Source organism: Myotis lucifugus, unplaced genomic scaffold, assembly GCF_000147115.1.
Source record: "Myotis lucifugus unplaced genomic scaffold, Myoluc2.0 scaffold_234, whole genome shotgun sequence".
NCBI lineage: Eukaryota > Metazoa > Chordata > Mammalia > Chiroptera > Vespertilionidae > Myotis > Myotis lucifugus.
The window spans coordinates 219620-241663 of record NW_005871282.1 but is presented as its reverse complement, the minus strand read 5'-3'; the positions used below and the strand labels follow the sequence as shown (position 1 = coordinate 241663).

Sequence of the window (22044 nt, the reverse complement as noted above, 5' to 3'; positions counted from 1 at the left end):
ATAGCCACCAGCACATCTGAGTGGGGGCCAGCCTTTTCTGAGTCTCTGCCCTTCTCACCAGTCTCTGCATGGCTTCTTCTGGAAAGTCTTGGTTATTACATTTCAGGTTAGCTAGCCTTCAGTTGGTTATTCAGGTTGATTGCTTTATAATTCAGCTATAAATCCAGTTTGGGCCGGGAGCAGGTTGGTGTAGCTTCCATGAATTCTGCAGCCATCTTGGAATCCAAAGAGCAAGAGATTTTTAACTCAGAAATAAAACCCAGTCAGATTGGCTTTATAGCATACTCTGAATAAATATAGAAACAGCCACTTCTTTATAGGAAAAGGTGGCTGAAAGAAAAGGACAAACAGCCAGAGGAAAGTCACAATATGGGGAAAGAAAAATTTAAATTTGCATATTAGGGTTTTATTATATAGGATAAGGAAAAGGAGAATTTAAAGTTGAGCAGAGAGAGCAGTATTTATGTCTGTGGCAGTAAAATATATGCCCATTCATGAAGCTTTTATGAATGCCAATTTTTCCTTAACATAGAATTGCAGAAAGAGAGAGTTAGAGGCAGAGAACACCAATTTAACATGCTTCCAATATTTTATTTAAAGTTAATGCTCAAGACATGGTTACCAGACCATGAGATGAAAATGTATTTATGTTTTGATAACTTGTAATATATAGTATGTAGCCAGACCTATGGAACCACACTTATTGTTACATTGCATATTAATTCTATAATTACAATTATAGATTTATCTAAGTGGATTTCTTCCAAAGCATGATGCAGACCACTCTTCCACAAGTCTTTCAACCCCAGAAAGGAGTTTCATCTTTATAAACAGTCGACCAATACACCAAAAAGACATATTAAAGGTAATCTGTTTAAGAAAAAAAGCATTGCTTCTATCAGAAATGAAAACTAGCTCTGTCATTTGTCAGCTTGTTACAAGGGTTACTGCTAATACTTTATTCTGAAACTAGAGGCCCAGGGCACTAAATTCGTATACGGGAGCGGGGGGACGTCGGGCCTAAATCAGCAGTCGGACATCCCTCTTGCAATCCGGGATGCTGCATGCACCAGTGACCGTACTTTTCATACAGGTGAAAGGCATCTTGCTGTTGTATGGGCAGCTACATTTTTTTGCCCTGATTATAAAAAGTAATACATAACATGATCCTTCTGAGGCAGTAGTACCATTTTCCCCATCTTATGGGTGGAAAAACTGAAGCAGAGAGAAGTTAAGTAATTGGCTTTGTCACACAGTTATAAGTGTCAGAATCAGGGCTGACCACAAAATGTGCAGGCCAGAGTCCATGCATGTCATTGTTGCATCATCCTGTTTTTTCAGTGTTAGAGTAGCCTTGCCAGGTTTTAATTTTTAAATCTAAGAGACAGTTCCCAATATATAGGGTAGAGTCCCTATGCCTGGCCGGCAATCAGGGCCAATCTGTGAGGCGACCGGTGGGTGGGGCAGTCGGGGGGTGTCCCCCCCCCAGCACCCGCCTTGGCTAGTGGCCTGGCGCTGCCTGCTGGCCGGCCCCGCCCCCCCATAACCACATTGAGCGTCTGCCCCCTGGTGGTCAGTGCGCAACATAGCAACCGGACGTTCTGCTGTTCACTCGATTTGCATATAGGGTTTTATTATATAGGATAAGGAAAAGGAGAAAGATATACAATAATATTTATTAAATATTTTTCTAGGTACCTTACATATGATGTCTGATTGAGTCTTTACAACTATGTGATATATTATTTTCTTTTTATTTTTGATGAAAAAAAAATTGAAATGTTAGTCACTTTTTTTGGTTTCGTAGCCAGGAAGTAACAGAGTTTGGATTTGAACTCTGGACTTTGACACTGTGGAGATACACACATACACACACACACACACACACACACACACACATACACACATATATCTATATATATAATTACTATTTTTTTTAGCTGATTTCAGAGAGGGAGGGAGAGGGAGAGAGAGATAGAAACATCAATGATGAGAGAGGATCATTGACCGGCTGCTTCCTGCACACACCACACTAGGGATGGAGCCTGCCACCTGGGCATGTGCCCTGACTGGGAATTGAACTGTGACCCCTTGGTTCGTAGGTTGATGATCTTTAACTATGAAGCCAGTTGCCTTGGATGTTTGTGCTGCTTAATGAATGCTTGTACTTCATTCCCATAGGTTCAAGGCCTCTAAGTGAGTGTTACCATTTAGATATTGATTTTGCTGATAAGCAGTTACATCCACTCAGCTGAATATTCTTCTTTTGGTGGTATTTTATGGATGGCAATATTTATTTATATGGGTTTTTTTTGTCTTTTATTCATTACATATATTTCTAGCTAATCCGACGTTATTACAATCTGAAGTGCCTAAAGGAATCTACTCGTTTGTATCCCATTTTCTTTCTGAAAATTGATGTTCCTACAGCTAACGTGGATGTAAATTTAACACCGGATAAAAGTCAAGTATTATTACAGAATAAGGTAAACTTTTTTAGATAAATTTTTGAATTTATGTTATTTATAAACTTATACTATCCTTACCATTTTTGTGTGACAAAGGAGATTTGCTTGTTTATACCTATTTTTACTATTATTTTAAATCTTGTCTATTTAATTTTTCTATAATTTCTCCTAACATTTGTTAATTTGTATTTGTAGGAATCTGTTTTAATTGCTCTTGAAAATCTGATGACGACTTGTTACGGATCACTACCTAGTACAAATTCTTATGAAAATAGTAAAACAGATGTTTCCTCAGCTGACATGGCTGTTAGTAAAAAAGCAGAAACAGATGTGCTTTTTAATAAGACGGAATCATCTGGAAGTAATTATCCAAATGTTGATACTTCGAGCATTTCTTTTCAAAATGATGTGCATGCTGATGAATCTGGAGAAAACATTAACGGTTGTTTAAATCATATTCATGTTCATGACCATTATGATGACCATTTTATTAGTGAAAATTCTAACACGGATAACACTAAAAATACATTTCTGGAGATCCCAATGGATAATTTATCAAGTGAGGACACCCAGAAGGAATATACTGAAACTTGTTTTGTAGGTTCTGTTACGCAGGCCCAATCAGAAAATGGCCGTATCGATGAGAGTGGGGGAAATGAGAAAGAAGCAGTTCCTGAGAAGTCTGTGGAAATTTGTGCAGATAACTGGAGCAGGGGAAATGCACTCAAAAATGCAATGGGAGAAAACATTGAACCTGTGAAAATCCTAGTGCCTCCAGGAAGTTCAGCATGTGAAGGAAGTGAGAGGAGTCCTCCAAGCCCTGAACAGAAGAGTCTCGATGACGGGTCCTGTAACAAAAAGTCAAACGTGGTGGATCACAAATCAGGACAGCTGACCGCTTACGATTTAATCAGCCGTCGCGTCATCAAGAAACCCATGTCAGCAAGCGCCCTTTTTGTTCAAGATCATCGTGTTCAGTTTCTCACAGAAAATCCTCAGACCAGTTTGGAGGCTGCAGCGATACAGATTGAAGAACTGTGGAAGACATTGAGTGAAGAGGAAAAACTGAAGTAAGTTTCCAGAGCTTGCATGTGACCTGAATGTTCAAATATTTCCATCCACTGGGTTACAAAAAAATTTTTTAACTTCTTATTTATGGAAAAGCAGAGTGGAAAATGCCTTTTGACTTGGCTAGAGTACCTTTTTTGGCATCACTTTTTTTGTTAGAAAATTTTACTTTTGCTCTGGCTGACCCGCTCTTACGCCTTTCCCTCCCTCCTTCCCTTCCCTCTGTCCTTCCTTAAATGAGGGAATATATGTTGAGGGAATTCAGTGTACCAGGCCCTATGTACCATAGCTAGTCACTTCAAAGACAGTCATAAATAAACATTTTCTACTTCCAAATGGTGTAGCCTAGGGAGGAGGGCAGTTTTACAATAATAATCATAGAATATGATGAGTTTTTTAAATCTTTATTGTTTAAAGTATTACAGATGTCCCCTTTTTTTCCCCCATTGACCCCCCCCCCCCAAATTTAAAAATATAGGGAATTATGAAAACATTTAGCAGTTGGTCTTAATCTCATCTGTGGGACAGGAAACGCTTCCCTGAATAGAAATTAATCAGAAAGGTGTAGGGAATTTTCTAGAGAGAAGGAACAGCATGTAAGAAGGTACAGAAACTAGAAGCAAAATGATGTTATTTGGGAACTGAAGGGTGCCCTCTCTGATAGGGGTTGAATTTATGGGAGTGTGACAAAGAAAGATGGAGAAAGACAGGCCAGATCATGAAGGGGTTCTGTAAGCCATAACAGAGCTTGAGAAAGAACTAGAATCAGGGATTTCTGCTGAGAACTTAGGACAGACTGGAGCAGGAGTACTTTCATCTTTCAGTTCTTCCTTTCTGGTTCTCGTGTCCCTCACCCTCCACTCCCCCTCCCCCTTGATTGCCTCTCCTTCAGTGGATTAGAAACCAGATTTTGGCATGTGACCTGCCACTGGGCTCTCAGTCAGTTGGTGTTAACTCGAACTTTGACTTGCAGTCAGTAGGAACATATTTCTACTTAAAATAGCTAAGAATAAATTGTAATTGGGGCATTATTGAAAATGGTAAATAAACTTTGTAACTACATGTAATCTTTAGTCACTAAAACATCACTTTAATTGATTACTGGTCAAATCAGAATTATAATTTTTCCATTCCAGTTAATAATCCCTTAATGACATTCAGTCAAAAGTAGCAGATGTTTTTACTTAACATTCACTTAATATTCCTTTGGACATAACTTTTTATATTTCCCAAGAAACTCATGAAATTGACTTCTTGAGTAAATCAAAAGATTAGTACCATATGTGAAAATTTGTACTTTATAATTAATTACAAATGGTGACCTTCATCTTGAACTCATTTCCACCGTACAGGAAATCTTGAATTTGAATGTCCAGGAGCTAAAAATACTTAATTGTAGTAATATTGAAAGTAAATTAATCATGTGTTTTATATAGCTAATCCACAAGTTCGGATTCTAAGTAGAAATGAGAGAAAATAATGTAAAAAATTATGAATATGACATGGTGACTAACCAAAAGAGGCATTTTTTTGCCTAGTTTACAGAGAAACAAGGTCTTTTTACATTCTCATCCAGATAGCATTTCTTTATTTAACAAACAAATACTAAGTGCCAACTAAACAACATACTACGGTCTCTTGTCTCTTCATTTCACTTTAACATTTAATACAGCTCTCCCACTAATAGCATTTTTATTTTCTGACACAGATCTATTCATATTTCTTAAAAATGTTTTATGCATATTACCTACAATGGAATTCAGCCCGTTTCTTACATTTCTTAAAACAAGAGATAACATTTTCTAGACTCAAATTTAAAACTGAATTTAAAAAAGAAATTAGCAAGGTTGCGTAAATAATTATTAACCATTAGTCAAATTGTGTTCCCTTTTCATTATGTATCTTGATAGAAAATAATAGTATCAAACATCACCATTTACAATGTGCCAGGTATTACTCTACTCTGAAGTAGCTATAGATTACCCATACTGAGACACAGAAAAATTAAATAACTTGCCGAGATTTACGGAGCTACTAAGTGGCAGAGCCAAACCAGGCAGTCTGTCTTGGTGGTCTGTGCTCTTTGCCACTACACTTTGCTGAACATAATAATAGTCATTTTCAATTCTGGATATGCATTAGGATCACCCATAGAACTCTTTAAAAAACAGTACTGCCTGCCCTCAGCCTAGGCCTGGAGAAATAGAAACTTCAATTTTTTAGAAAAGGGTTGATCTAACAATTATGCTAGAACCCAGTAAAATTTTAAAATGTTCATTATTTCGTACCTTTTTTCATTGATGACTCTAAAATGAGAAATAAGTAGTAACTGAAAAAATAAATGTTTAGCTATGAAACCATTATAATTTTAATCATTGTAATTTTGCTTGTTATATTGAATTTAATTTTACTAGTATCTATTTAGTAAATGTAATATTAACATATGTAAATTTGCTTTTGCAGTGCTCAGGGAATTGCTTATTCCGTGTTGATGTGATAGCAAAAGTATAAGGAACTCTTTGGAGCTAGGATTGACTATTTTGTCTTTTTGTTATTCTTTTAGTGCCTGTGCCTTCAGTGCTTTCTTACATGGATTTTTAAATTGGGTAAAATAGCCCTAACTGGTTTGGCTCAATGGATAGAGCGTCGGCCTGCGGACTCAAGGGTCCCAGGTTCGAGTCCGGTCAAGGGCATGTACCTTGGTTGCGGGCACCTACCCAATAGGGAGTGTGCAGGAGGCGGCTGATCGATGTTTCTCTCTCATCGATGTTTCTAACTCTCTATCCCTCTCCCTTCCTCTCTGTAAAAAATCAATAAAATATATTTTTAAAAAATAAATAAATAAATAAATTGGGTAAAATATAGTTGCTGTGAAATGCATAGATCTTAACCATATATATAGCTCAATGCATTTCATATGTGTAGACCCATGGTCATCCCCAAAATGTAGAACATTTCCATCAACCTAGAAAGTCCCTTTATGCCACTTGGACCAGCCAATCTCCATACACAGCCCTGTTTTGATTTCCATCACACTAGCTTGCTTTTTCCAGTTTTTAAACTTCATATATAAATATAATCATATGTACGTTTATACCTAGCATCATCCCCTCAACAAAATATTTTAGTGATTTTCATCATATTTGTTGAGTGTATCTGTATAGTTTATTTTTAATAGATTATATTCAATTGTAAAATATATAGTCATGCACTGCCTAAAGATGGGGATATGTAGAAAAGACACAGTAGATATGACATAAAAGATTAAAATAGTATGCCTATGTAGGGCACTTACCAGGAGTGGAGCTCTGAATAAGTCCGTCCGTGAGTGATGAGTGAATGTGAAGGCCTAAGACATTACTGTACACTATTGTAGATTTTACAACACTGTACATTTAGACTACACTAATGTGTAAAGCATGAGATTAAATCAGGCACAAAAGAAAATGATGCAAGAGATTTAATAAACACAAGATATATGAGGCTGCTGCCAGCATACCGTTTTACAGCAAACTTTTTTAAATAAGTAGGAGTACACTCTAAAATAACAATAAAAAGTATACTAGAGTAAATACATAAGTCTTTTATTTTTGAACAGTTTGTGTCTATATATTTAAAGTGTAACTCTTGTAGACATATATTATTATTTATTTATTTATTTATTTATTTTGCTTTTTAAATTCAGCCTGACAGCCTGCCTTTTCAGTGGAATATTCAGTCCATGTAATGTAATGACTGACATGGTTGTTCATGGTTGTTTCTCTATTTCTCCTTTTTTGGGGAAACAGCCTTCTTCAGGTTAAAGGAATATAATTTAATAGTTAACTTTAATTCCTTTCTTAATTTTGTATTAGTTTTTGCTTTGGGGAATATTTTATACATCCTTAATTTATCACTTAATAGTTCGTAGAATATAATTTCACACAAATACAGAGTGGGTCAAAAGTAGGTTTATAGTTGTGAGTATGTGAGAGTTTATTCTTGTATTACTATTACTATTTTCCATATGAACAACTGTAAACCTACTTTTGCCTCACCCTGTATAAAAACTAGGCAAGTATAATTCCATTTACCACTCTTGTCCTTTCTGCAGTTGGTGTCATATATTTTATATCTACATACAACATAAACCTCACTTTAAAATACTATATTTTTAAATTTAAAGTTATCTTTCAAAAATAATTTTTTTAAAGATTTTTTTTTTTCTATTTACCTACACAGTTACCATTTCTGCTGTTCATTATTTCTGAATATCCATTTGGTGTCATTCCTCAATAGTACAATGATGCTGAAAATAGATTCTCAACATTTTTTTTCTGAAAGTGTCTATTTTGATGGTGGTGTTTGTTTGTTTTGTAATGTCTCTGTTTTTTATCTGACTCCTTTCAGAATATTATTATTACCTTTGCTTTTTAGCAATTATGTAATACCTTTTTTCTCCTTTGACTGCTTTCTCTTTATTTTGGTTTTCAGCAGTTAGGATTCTAATATACTTAGCTGTGGATTTCTTTGGATTTATCCTACTTGGTTGGGGTTTACTGACCTTGGATATGTAAAATGTTGTGTGTCTCCAGATTGGTTGTGTCAGCCATAATTTCATTTCTTCAAATGTTTTCCGCCCCTCACTTTTATTGTTTATATGTTACTTACATTTTGGGTTGCTGTTTATGCCATAAGTCACTAAGGTGTTTTTCAATCTTCAATCACTTTTCTCTCTGTTGTTCAGATTGGATAATTTCTATTGAGCTGTATTCTGTTTTACTCATCCTGTCTTTGCCATCTCTGACCTGCTGTTAAACCTCCCAGTAAATTTTTTGTTTTAGATATTGTGTTTCTTAGTTCTAGAATTTCCATTTCCATTTTATCCTTTTGATAATTTTCCTTCTCTGTTGAGTTACCCCCTTCTATTCTCTCATTATGATAATCTTTTCCTTTAAGACCTTAAGTACTTATAAAAACCTGTTTTTATTTATTTGGCAAATTCCAACATCTGAGTCATCTTGAGGTTGGTTTCTACTGATCACTTCTTTTCTTGACCATGAATCATGTTTTCCTGTTTTTTATTGGTTGAGTGATAGCTTCTGATTGTATAATGGACATTATGGCTCATATGTTGTAGAAAATCTGGATTCTGTTTTCTTCTGAAAAGTGTTGGTTTTTGTTCTGCCAGGCATTTAAATTATTGACAGACAACCTTGAGCTTATGGAAGCTTTGTTTACACTTCAGTAGGGAGACTAAATTTTGCCTTTAGTCCTAGGGCAGCTTCCACAGTTACAGGACAGTTGTTTTTTTTTATTACCTCTAAAACGTGGTCTTCCTGCAGTTTTAACTGAAAGCCCAAAGTGTTTACTATGCCATCTAATTCTGTGGAATTCAAACTCCAAGCGCGCGCGCACACACACACACTCTCTCTCTCTCTTTTTAATTGCAACAAGTAGCCACTGCAATACCTGTTTGGCTCATTTAGCCTTCTAGTGATTGTTATCCTCTGGTTCCCACACATGGGGTTTTCTCCCTCAGTTTTCAGTTGTTTTGGAAGCAAGGAGCTAGCTCTGTGTTCTGGTGACTCAAGCTAATGGCAGTGCAGCTTTCTGATGGGAGTTCTTGCCACTCCTACTCCTCTTAATGCTGGGAACTGCTCTCTGGGTAAAGGCTGTATAAATGTGGTTCTGTTTATTCAAGGGTTGAACCCATTACAGTTTCTGCCTGCTTTTACTGCTCTTCAGTACTGATGTTAAATGAGTGGTATCTATTTTGTTTATATATGGGAGGGATAGTCCAATATAGCTCCTTCACAATTACCTGGTCTGGAATGCCAGCTTTATCTATATATATAAAATGTTAAGTGTCCAACCAGTCGCTATGACCCGCACTGACCACCAGGGGCAGATGCTCAACGCAGGAGCTGCTATGACGCGCACTGGCCATTTACAGAGAAACGGCACTGTGGACCTGGCACCCATGAAGCAACACTTGGCTTCCCCCAAGTGGGACATAGGCCCTGCCACCACCCTGGAGTGACACCCCACCAAATCGCAGCCAACGCTGCCAAGGTTCTATGGTGCAAAATGCGGCCCACAGCCCAGCCTGGAAACGGTGATTGTGGGCGCCGGGTAATGACGTCACGTAGCAACGCCAGGCTTCCTCTCCCTGGTGACTAGCCTCCTTGCAGTTTCTTCAGCCCAGGAACATGACTTGCTTTACAGTCAGGTGGAAACATTTTACACTGTAACCAAATGTCTGTGGAGCGTTTTCCCGTGCCTCATCTCATTTGGTCCTCACAGAAGTCCTGGAGTAGGTACATAGGAGACTCGGTGGAATCCTATTTCTTTTCATTAGCCGGAAAACGGAGATTTAGAAAGCTTAGAAACTTGACCTGACTGAAAAGAAGTAAGAAATGGTGGACCTTGAAAATGACTTCAGGTTTTCTCACGGTGCAGAATATAGTCAAACACGGCTACTGTTAAATATTTTACCCTTTGTTCTCCCTGCGTGATCTACAATAATAATCTGCTTTGTATTGATATTTACTGCTGTGTTGCTGAGAATTACCTGAAAGAGAAGTTGGGGTGCTTCACTGGGCTGGAAAAAGTTTAGCTACATCGGAAAGCAGGCCTAATTAAGCAAGTTTATTCTCTATTTATAAAAGGCTAAGTTGACTCGCGCATGTGTGATACATATAAAGCTCTCGCTGGCCCCAATTGCATGCATGTGTTTCGATCTGTCATTGTCGATGGTGAATTTGGTTGACGCTTCTATTATAGAGAAAGGGCGAATAGTGATATTAAAATATTCTAATTTCCTTCCAATGTGCACAAATTCGTGCATCGGGGCACTCTTTTTTTATAAAAGTTATTTCAGATGGTTAATGTATTTCTGATTACGAACTCATTAGTTCTCTTTATTTATAGATATGAAGAGAGGGCTACTAAAGACTTGGAACGATACAGTAGGCAAATCAAGAGAGCCATTGAGCAGGAGTCACAAACCTCACTACAAGATGGCAGAAAAAAGATGAAACCCACAAGCTCATGGAGTTTGGCACAGAAGCACAAGTTGAAAACATCATTATCTAATCAGCCAAAACTTGATGAGCTTTTCCAGTCCCAAGTTGAAAAAAAAAAGAGTCAAACCATTAAAATAGTTCAAATTCACTTTTCTATGGAAAACTTTAAAAAAAATGTAGAGAAACACAAGAAATTTGAACCAGAAGAAAGGGACGAACTTTGCTTAATCCACAATCTCAAGTTTCCTGATGGATGGCTAGTTACATCCAAAACAGAGGTAATGTTGTTAAATCCATATAGAGTGGAAGAAGCCCTGCTATTTAAAAGACTTCTTGAGAATCATAAACTTCCTGCAGAACCATTGGAAAAACCAATTATATTAACAGAGAGGTATGGTGAAGTAATATATTTCTTACTCTAAAAACATTTATTAATCCATACTAGATTAGAAATTGGAGGTAAAAAGTTGAAAGTGTTCCCTAATAGGGAAAAGTGGTGTTTATTTAAAGAAATCTTTTAAAAACTTCATTTCTGATCTTCAGTGGAAGTAATTGTTTTTAAGTAAATAATTTTAAAATATTCTACATAGTTCTGCAATGAATAAATATGAAGCTTAATTCTCCTCCTGTACATTAGTGACTTCCCTAGGGTAATTTTGAAGTGAAGTTGCCATAATTCTTCTTTGTTGTGTGCTCTTAAACATTTAAAGAATATACCAAAATAGATCTGTACAATGAATACCTTTATCAACAATTTTCAAGATTTTGCCACATTTACTCTGCCCATGTATGCATGTGTGTATATATATGCATATTTTCTTTCCTTTGCTAAAGTATTTTAGAACAATTCCCACTCATATGTCTTTCAGTATATCTCTCTCAAAAATGGATATTTTCTTAGCTAACCACAGTGCCTTTGTCATAACTTACACAATAATAATTCCTTGGAATTGTTCCTTGTTGTCTCAAAATGTCTTTCCTGTAGTTTTAAAATTTTTAATTTGTATCTAGTCAAAGACCAACCGTTACATTTTGGTATGCTCACAAATCTATATGAATACCACACCATTAACTTTTTATTAATACCGACACTTGCTCATTGGAATGTCTCGTCTCGATTTGTCTCTGTTCCCATGCGATGGTGGTCAGCTTGTTTTTCCCTCTCCCGTGTTTCAGTGGGAGTAGCTCAGGAGGACTGAATGGATTTAGATTCCACTTTCTGGTGAGATGGCCTCAGAGACGGTGCCATGTGCTTTGTATTCAATCCCATCGAAGGCACTTATCCCTGGGTCAGCAGGTGACAGCCTGATCTCCCACCTTAAGTTCCCTGTCAACCTTTCCATCTAATGTTTCATCCATTGGTTATTCTTTTGGAACTAATTTTATTATAGATTCTATTTTATTTTTTAATATATTTTTATTGATTTCAAGAGAGGAAGGGAGAGAGAGAGAGAGAGAGAGAGAGAGAGAGAGAGAGAGAAACATCAATGATAAGAGAATCATTGATCAGCTGCCTCATGCACGATCCTGCAACCCAGGCATGTGCCCTTGACCAAAATCGAACCTGGGACCCTTCAGTCCTCAGGCCAACGCTCCATCCACTGAGCCAAACCAGCTAGTGGTAGTATAGATTTTAAAACAGAGAGTTTCTTTTTTACATCCTATATGAGCACATTATTTTCTGTGAAAATGAATAACTAATCACATTAATATTTCCCTTTTTTTATACTTAATATTTCTTTTTTAGTGTGACACAGGTAGAAGAGAATCACAGGTACATCAAAGGAGATAAAAACCTGAAATGGAAAGATAATTAGAATTTGTTCTCTAGGACACATCCGCAGATAATTCTTTCAGACCTCTAAGAATAAATAAAAAATTACTTATAAAATATATTAAAACCTCTGTGTTAAAGACCCTGTACCAGAAGGGAAAAAGAAATGGGGCCGAACATTTGTAAACTATCTTTTATAATTAAGGCCACAATTACCACATTAACTGAAATCCAGCATCTCTCATAGTATAGATTGGCTTAGGAGTGTCAAAAGAAGAATCAGAAAAAGAATTAATGCAGCCTTAAGCTGAATTAAAACAGTTCAAATATCTGATACTTCTCTCTTTATTTCCTTAAAAAGAGCTAGGGTGTATCTGGAGTTTTCTGAAATGTGACGTCCCCATTACAGTTAATAATGTAAGTTTCTCAGAACTGAGCTCTGGACAGGGTAATTTGGGGTTGGGCTCAGTTTTCTCACTAGAATCCTCCTGAGGGTTGTGTAGCTTCTCTCTGAAGGGAGCAATTTAGAGAGCTGTGAAACAAAGTAGGAGCTCAACAATGGCTAATGTTTATTGAGCACTTACTTAGGAAAGAGCTTTACTACGCCCTTTGCTTTCATGATCTTCATACCTGATGAGAGATGGGTACTGTCGTTTTCCATATTTTATAGGTGGGGAAACTGAGACATAGAACTGTTAAGTAACTTACCCAGGCTCACATGGCTAATAAATCAATAGTTGGATCCAAGCGTCCAATCTAGACAGTAAGTGTAGAGCCTGCACCATTTGTCGCTGTGCTATATCATCACCACTGGCTCTCAGGTTGTTTTTCTGAATGTTGGTTAGACCAGAGAGAGCACGTCTGATATGCAGCCAAAGGTTTCCCCTCTGTGCATCTGCTGTCATAGCCAGTGGGTCCTTCACCTTTCAGAGATGATAAGCAAAAAATCATCTATTCATTGACTTTTTCAAGGGTCCAGGGTGGTAATGAATAAATAGCAGCTTAAAATCTTATACAGAAACATAGAACAGAGCCCTGCACACCTAAGACAGTATCTATCACTTGATAGGCACTCAAGTATTCATTGACTGAATGGGAAAATGGTAACCTCTCACACGTCAACCCCAGCAGACACTTGATTGTAATAACACGTTTGAGCACTGTGATTGAGCCTATAACCAACAGGAAAGGCTAAAGGCTAATTTGTGCCCTAGAGAATCTTTGGCTACCTCAGAATTTTGGTTAAAGCCTATAGCACTCATATGCCACCTCTGGCAAACATGCCATGCCTGAAGGAAGCTCTCCCAGGCTCCGAATTACTGAATTTATAAGTTCCTGGAAGAAAGATATATATGCTTATCTTTTTATTATTGACTAACAATTGGAAATTATGTAGGCTGTACTACTTGAGTAACTTGGCAATATATTATGTGTCTGTTTAAAGGTATAAATGGCATTTATAGGTATAGTTTTCATTAGTATTATATTGAGGGAGCACACTTTTTTATTTTACATTTTATTTATAACATCGTAGAAGATAGGAACTGTCTTTTATATGTATTCTTCCTCCTTCTGTAACGTTATATGTGGTAGGTCTTCTATAAAATATTAACAGAAATGTAAAAAAGTAAACTTCCTTACAGTTACTGATGCCTTTGTATTTTGGTTACTAATAACACTTTTTAAAAGGCCCTTAGATTAACTATTTCCCATAAAATTTTAAATTTTATTTTACATATTTAATAAGTTAAAGGACCATTATTTCTTTTTCAGTCTTTTTAATGGATCTCATTATTTAGAGATTTTATATAAAATGACAGCAGGGGACCAAAGCTACAGTGGATCAACTTACCTGTCCGATCCTCGTCTTACAGCAAATGGTTTCAAGATAAAATTGATACCAGGTACGATGATGTGGTTTAATATTTCCTCTCTTGGAAAAATAAATCTTGTTCCAGGAGACACATTTGGGTTTCATAATTTAGAGATATCATGGTGTATTTTTGTCTCACTAAAAGTACATCAGTCACGTAAAAACAGCCATATTTCAGACATGTCACATCTGTCTGAAATAAGCAGGTTTGGTATCTCTTTCATTCTGTTGGCTTGAATTTGCATTTCCATAACTAATCAAGTAGTTCTCATTTTTGCCATCCTTTGTCACAGTATTCAAATGCCTGCTCTAACTAGTTATTAAATGCTCATTCAGATGGTAAAGCAGAGGTAAATATGTAGCTCCTGGCGTAACCTAAAAAAACGGGCCTCGTGCTTTTTCTTAAATCATTCTGGAGCTTTCTTTGCAGTTACATGTGTAACACCAGCCCTCTTACTATTTGGAGAGTGGCTGATTGGATCCCCTGGCTTTACTGAGACTGTGTGATAGCACTACTTGTTGGTATGGAAATTCACTGGTCGGGAGGAAAAAGGGCTCCTTTAGGCTGGGAGACTTCAGTTTTTCCTGGCTGGCCCTTTCTCTGTTCTTTCATTGTTTCCGGACTTCACCGCCTTCTGCCCTAGCTTCCTAAATTGGCAGCAGGGATCACAAAGGCACCACCAAGAGTGATAATACTGTTCCTTCTTCCACCCACGCCTAAACTTGTGACCAAAGTGTAGAAAAACAAAGTTCAACCAAAACAGTGTTGACGATTTTTAAAGGAATGTTTTACTGAGATCTCAAAAGAAAATAAGTGAAAACAATGTACAAAACCATGAAATTGGGTATAAGCTGAAAATACTTTGGTATTCTGAACTTTAATTTTACTTGGCTTTTTCAGTTTTAAGGATACCTACCCTAAACTTCTTACCTACTCACTGCCTCGGTCTTGGATAGTTAGATTTGGAGTAGAGTGTCTAAATTCCAACTCTGCCATTTAAACTCTGTTTATGGGAAAGTGAGTTAGCCTAGATATTTCTTCATCAATAACAACTAGTAATTATTGAATATTCTTAATATTAAATGTATTAATTTATTATTCTAATAGCCCTATGAAGTAGGCTCTATTGCTGTCCCCATTTTATAGGTGGTAACATCAAAGCACAGAGAAGTGAAGTTTGCTTAGCGGTTCACAGAGGTAGAACCAGGATTTGAACCCATGTAATCTATCTTTTAGAGCCTGGCTCTTAATTTCTTATATTGCTTCCCTATTAAAATTGAGATATTTACATCATGAAGTAGTGAGCAACTAAACAAAGTTCTTGCATGATCAGTTAGCATAGTGTGTAGCAATGGATTGATAGGTGTTCAAATACTCTCTTTTCTTCCCATCCTTTGGAATCATTTCTTTTAGTCCTTCTAGAAATCTTTCTTCTTCAGGACCCTGGCACATTTTTAATTTATTTGCAGTGTGAAACAAGGTGTGTGTGTGTGTAGCAAGATATTTTTTCTTGACTTAATCTAATTTCCTAATTAACTCTTTGGTGTCGGTGACTGGTGCCATTTTTTTCTTGAAAGATGTCATCACAGCAATTTTTTTTTTTAAAATTAGGGTAAATGCTCTATCTATTCCAAGAGCATGTTTATTTTTGAGCTACCCAGTGAGTTTCTGACAGATGCTGTCAGCTCTTAGCTTGTAGATAGTATTTTTTAAGTCTGACTGAATGCCAGTACTTTTTGCATGACATCAAAGGTGTAAAAATTACTAAGACAGTCATCTGCAAACTGACTTGATTTGTTTGGAATTAACAGATTATCATGAGCATATCTTGTCAATAATGATCAAATTAAAAACCTTCATGTTTTCTTTCTTAATTTTTTGGTTATTTTTCTTTATTAATTTTTGTGCCATGTTTCTTAAAGCCCCATTTCTTTTTCTTTTAGTGAGAGTTTTGTTGTATTGGACTTAACTTTGGATCAACAATTTGCCAGTTTTTACAAAACATCTTTGGATACAGGCAATGAAAGATAGGAAGAATACATCTGACTTTGAGGGAAAAGATTCTGAATGTGACCCTAAAAACATTGCTTATTAATGGCATCGTTTTTTGTTCTGCATCAATAAGAATTCCATATTTTAGAAAGTGAAAACTTGTCAAACCACTTATTAATTTGAAGTATTTTCTCTGAAAATTGGGAGGCATTTCACAGAATGTTATGGAAATGTCTTGAAAGTTTATAGTTACATGGTTCCAGATATCTAAGTTTTTTATATCTGAATTTTGCAAGCACAGAGATGAAAATATTGCTCAGTTTCCTCATCTGTTGCCAAATGTTTTTTATCCATGTCCACAAGTAATTCTCTGAAATGTGTAGTTTTTCAGAGCAAATATAGTTGGCATTAGACTTTTCAATCAAATCATATTAGTAACAAGTCTCTTGACTGATATTTTTGTAAATTTCCATATCGATATATATGTAAGAAGATGTGAACTAGAATATTCTGCTACCTTCTCTTTGCCTGTCTAACCCCTGTTTCAAGTCCCATTTAAGTTCCCCTGGTTGCTCAAACTCTGATTTTGTCTCCATTCACTGAAGTCCGTATTTTATCACTTCCTGGCTGATCTTACATGTGCTTATTCTAGTCAGTTGTTTCCCAGGAAGAGCATTTGGGTGCTGCTCTGCTTAGTGTGCCACTTGCATTGCATCTGCCATCCACGTCAAGGCCTGGTCTAACTGAGAACGGGCTAGGGATAGGATCATCGCCATATCAGGGTCTGAAACTCTTCAAGCTACACCACTCCTCTTTTTTGTTTTTGTCCATCCATTTACAGCTCATTTATACCACTTTCCAACTTTGGACTGTCTCATTTTCTTTACTTCAAAGTAACATTCTGTGGACTTCAATATTAAGAATACTGTTACACAGATATAGCCAAAGAAAACAAGTCTGCTATTTTCCAAAACCATAACATGCATTCTAATGCAAAATTTGATGCTTGGAATGAATATATGCTATTATGAATATTTTACCTAGTTTTATATTCAATGATATAGCTAGTTTTTAGTTTTATTTTAATCATTAAATTATTTAGAATAGCTTAAATAATAGATAACATGTCAGTTTTACACATTGTCCTAGTAAAATATATTGACTAAACATTAGCATTTCATTTCCTCAAATTGCTAATCTATAATAATAAAAGCATAATATGCTAATTAGACTGGATGTCCTTCTGGATGAAGCCGGGGCTGCAAGGGAAGCACAGGTCCCAGGTGACTGCTGGCGACTGGAGGGTAAGCCCAGGTCCTGGGTGCCAGAGGGAAGCCGGTGCCGACAGCCGGGGGAAGGAAGGCCTACTCTTGCACGAATTTTGTGCATCGGGCCTCTAGTATATTAATAAGCTACTCACTATGATGGTAACCATTTTGCAACATATGTTTATCAAATCAATACTTTATATACCTTACACTTATATAATGTTATGTCAGTTATATTTCAGTAAAGCTGGAAAAAAATTCCTATGTATTTTTATAATTTGTAAGTTAAAATAATCATTGAAATAATCCACGTCTTTAAGTTAGATATTAAGCCAGTAGGCTTGAACTTGAACAGCAGCAGTTGTTAAAACACTTAGAGCAGTATTTACTTTAATAAATATCATGGGACTCCATTTTCTCTCTAAAGAAAGAAATCTTCTAAACAAATTCAGGGAACAGAACAGCAGTCATTGAGATTAAATGATATAAAGCTCATGTGGTTTCTACAAACACATATGACTTACTGGGAATGTGAAATCCTGTGGGAAATTATTATTTGTTCTCCCAACTAAGGAACAAAACTTTGTCCTGACTATATTACAGTCTATGAAGGTTCACTAAATACTCAAATAGTGGTTTTGTTTTTAATAGATATTTTCTGGAATATAATTTAAACAAAACCAAACTAATGATAAATATGGTATTTTTTTGGTGTTCTTCTTTTTTTCTTCTAGGCGTTTCCATTGCTGAAAACTACTTAGAAATAGAGGGAATGGCTAACTGTCTTCCGTTCTATGGTGTGATGGATTTAAAAGAAATTCTTAATGCTATAGTCAACAAAAATGCAAAAGAAGTTTATGAATGTAGACCTCGCAAAGTGATAAGTTATTTAGAGGTATGCATTATTCAATTATGTTGGCTAAGGTTTTAAGATACTTAACTGTTCCTTAATAAAATAATACATGGTTTCAAAATAGTAAAGTTTCTATAAGGTTTATTATTGTTTGCAAGAGGGAAATACTATTTTAAAAAAAAGAAAACTCCTTTAAAATAAACTGGTTGTAGTAAACTGTTGTGGATTCTTACTATAACATTATTCCTTGAGTACATATTGAGGAAGAGCCTTATGCATGAGACTTTTTGTAGTGAAGTTCTTTTTGTTGTTTTTGTTTTTTTAGAAGGGATTCAAAATTGCTCCATCAGAATACCAAATACTGTGTAAAAAGAACTGTAATGTGATTTTCAAGAGCAAAAGAGGAGAAAGAAAATGAAAGAGGTAGATTATTAAGTAAATGGAAATTGTAGTTTTCTAGCACAAATGAGATGCAGCAGTGGGCTAAAAAATAAACTCAAAAGTAATAGAGGGTAAGGGTGGGGAATGGGAGACATCTACAATACTATCAACAATAAAAAATATGTTGTAAGAGAGGGTGGAGGAAGATTATAAACTTTTAAATGTCCAAATTTAATAGTGGTGGGAAAACAATAGTAATTGTCTCTATTTGAGTCTTTATCCCTCAAGGTTGACTGGTATTATTTTTAAAGTGAACCTTATCTTTAGTAAAGTTTATTTTCTCCCTTAAAAAAAAAAGAAAAAGGAGTTGTTTTTGTTTTAGACTATTACCCTGGTCTGCCCATTGCATTCTGAGGGCAAGGCTTCCTCAGCAGGGAAGTCCACTTTCACCTTTTCTGAAGATTGTATTAAACCATTCTGAGTCCTTCAGGAGCTTTGTCTTGTGGGATTTCCCAGCCCACACAAGCAATTCAACACGGCCAGTTTCTAGGGATGGAAAAGGAGTGTGTGTGTGAAGGAGTTGTGGGTCATGATTGTGCATTGAAGAACCATTTGGGAAGAAATAAGATTTCAGAAATAATGGAAGAAAGTGTTTGGGATTAGATACAAATATTTTTACTGCTATTATACCTACCATTATATTAAGGTAATAGTGGGTGTGATTCTTAAAGGAAGATAGTCTAGGATAAAAGAGAACGCCTATCAGAACCACAACCACAGGAATGCTTCATTTAAGGCCAGGTTGAATTAGGTGAAACAGATAAAGATAGAATAGTAAAAGGAGAACCAAGAGGAGGGCTCAAGGGAAGAAAAAAATGTAAATATTAGTATTACATCCTTCATAGGGTAGTAGTTGCTGGAAGACCATTAGGTGTGACTGCTAAATGGAAGTGATAACCCTGAAGAGAGCCACAGTGGAAACTAGGGTGACAGATGTGTGTCAGTGGTGGAAACTGGGCAGCAAGCCACGTGGCGGTGAAAGAGAGAGAAGAGGTGTTAGCATGTTTGTATTGAATTGGTAGAAAACATTGACTATGAAAGGTTGGAGAACAGATGTTCCAAAAGAGGCAGGAAGGAAGATGCAGCATGATATAAACTTTAGAAAGGAGAAACAGTCCTCTGAATCAGGAGCAGAAGAGGGGAGGGAAAGTGAATGTAAAATATTTTGAGGTAAATTGAGAGAAGTCATGTATGATTCATGTGGTAAAGGACTAGGAGAGTTATCTGCTGCGAGTGAAGGGACTGGAGAGGCACTGGGGATCTGGGAATAGTAGAAAAGATAAGAAAATAAGAGCTGTCGGCCCTCTACGAGAAGGTTGATTAGAAAAGAATACGATTTTCAGGTGGCATTGAGGGCTCATAAGAGCTAACATTGGTATTGGATCCAGCCAGTCTTGTCATTGTCCAGCAGTGCTTGGCAGAATTTATCCAGACGTGGAGAGGAGCAGCATGGCTGGTGGAAGAACAAGAGGGTATGTGAAGGAATTTGAGCACACTATAAAACAAGAAACCATTTTAGGTGTGAGACAGATATAAAGATTAATTATATTCTACTGGGAATCTGCTTTAGATTTTAATAGGAGTCTAAAGGGAATGCAGGAAGCTAGATACAGTGTCCTTTATTTCTTACTCACTCGTCATACCTTATGTAGGGGAAGATGACAGAAGGGTGCTTGCTAGTGGACCAGGAGAATAAGGAGGGATTGTAGAGGTTAAAGGTCAAAGTGAAGACAAAGAATAGGTTTAGTTGGAATAAAGGAGTAGGATGGTTGGGAGTATAATAGGAGAGGCTGTGTGGTTAGAATAAGGTTAGGATTTAAAATCTTCAAAGTACAATTTTTTTTTTAATCTTAAAAGAAGCCAGCTTTACTAATACCATTTTATCCCCAAACTCTCAGTCTTCACTATCTCAGAAAACAGCATTACCATATCAAAAATGAGGACATGGTCCTCAATTCTGCACCCTCATAACCAGTTCCTCAGTGAGTCTTGACTACCTCCAACTCGTGCCAGGAGTCTTTACACCTCCCTCCATGTCCACTACAGTCACTAGGACTGCAGAGATTGCCTCAGACCATGCTTCCTCCAGACAGCAGCCAGATGTGAATTGTAAAAGCCAGGCTCTTGGTTAAAAGCCCTCTGGCTATTTCCCTGTGCATTCAGATGAAACCCACATTGCTCACCCGTCTTCAAGGGTGAGGTGCCCCTTGCTTCCCTCCCTGTCTTGTTCCTCTCTCCCCTGTAGTAACGGGGCTGCACTTACACCGGTCACTTGGTTCTGTTGTTCCCTCTGCCTAAATGCTTTTCTTTACCCATGATACTTGCATCCTGGTTCCTTGTTTAAATTGAAGCTTAAATGTCACCTCACCTCAAGAAAGCTTTTCCTAACCACACAATTACTTTCTCTCATGTTGCTCAGTTTAATTCTGTACATATTACTGCAGTTTTCTTTGTCTTTTCTCTGTTTTCTGTTTCTTTGAACTAGAATGTAAATTTCACAAGAGCCGGGATCTTGTTTGTCTTGTTCTCCGCTGTATTCCTATAACCTACAAAAATGACTAGCACATAATTAGTGTTTAATAAATATTGTTGAGCAAATGAATAATAAAAAATATATAATCAATTTTCTGTCTTCTTCCTGCCAGGAAGAACATATTTCTGCTTCCGGGTATCTCACAGTAAAAATTTATGGCTCTCTTCACAGGGAGAAGCGGTGCGTCTATCTAGACAATTACCCATGTACTTATCAAAGGAGGACATCCAAGACATCATCTACAGAATGAAGCACCAATTTGGAAATGAAATTAAAGGGTGTGTTCATGGTCGCCCATTTTTCCATCATTTAACTCATCTTCCAGAAGCTACATGATTAAACATATTTAAGAAAATTAGTTACTGTTGAAATTGATTGGTCATAAATAATATGAATCAGTGTTTGAACTATCTCTGAACAGTGTTCATTGGTTCACTTAAGTGAAGATTTACTGGCTTGTTTGTATATTGAAAACTGTTTTAAACTGTAGAAAACTTAAATAAACTAATATAGACTTCATTTTATTTTGAAAAACCAGCCTTTATAATAACTGGTTGTAAGCAACAAAATTGAAAACACACAGTATTCTTGGGTGGTTAATTTTCTACCCAATATATTCAATGAACTGTGTCTCCAAAGTTAATATATGGAAGTCCTAACCCCCATGTGATGGTGTTTGAAGAGGTAATTAGGTTTAGATGAAGTCCTGAGGGTGGGGCCATCACCATGGCATTATTACCCTTATAAGAAGAGCCACCAGAGAGTT

General features: G+C 36.5%; 1 protein-coding gene across 17 annotated transcripts in view; it reads left to right on the top strand.

Annotated features, from left to right (window-relative positions):
* PMS1 (PMS1 homolog 1, mismatch repair system component) overlaps positions 1 to 21797 on the top strand; it is a 63043-nt gene extending 41246 nt beyond the window's left edge. For 4 of the 17 annotated variants that reach the window (XM_023762126.1, XM_023762123.1, XM_023762137.1 and 1 more), the window contains 7 exons: positions 743 to 865; positions 2343 to 2486; positions 2664 to 3538; positions 10449 to 10934; positions 14091 to 14221; positions 18186 to 18346; positions 21450 to 21797. In XM_023762126.1, the coding sequence (XP_023617894.1) occupies positions 743 to 865; positions 2343 to 2486; positions 2664 to 3538; positions 10449 to 10934; positions 14091 to 14221; positions 18186 to 18346; positions 21450 to 21614 (2085 nt within the window). In that variant the 3' untranslated portion in view covers positions 21615 to 21797. Of the gene's footprint in view, positions 1 to 742; positions 866 to 2342; positions 2487 to 2663; positions 3539 to 10448; positions 10935 to 12678; positions 12735 to 14090; positions 14222 to 18185; positions 18347 to 18629; positions 18728 to 21390 lie in introns of those variants that run through there. The other 13 variants (XM_023762135.1, XM_023762134.1, XM_023762125.1 and 10 more) reach the window with 12 other exon arrangements.
* The last annotated feature ends 247 nt before the right edge of the window (positions 21798 to 22044 follow it).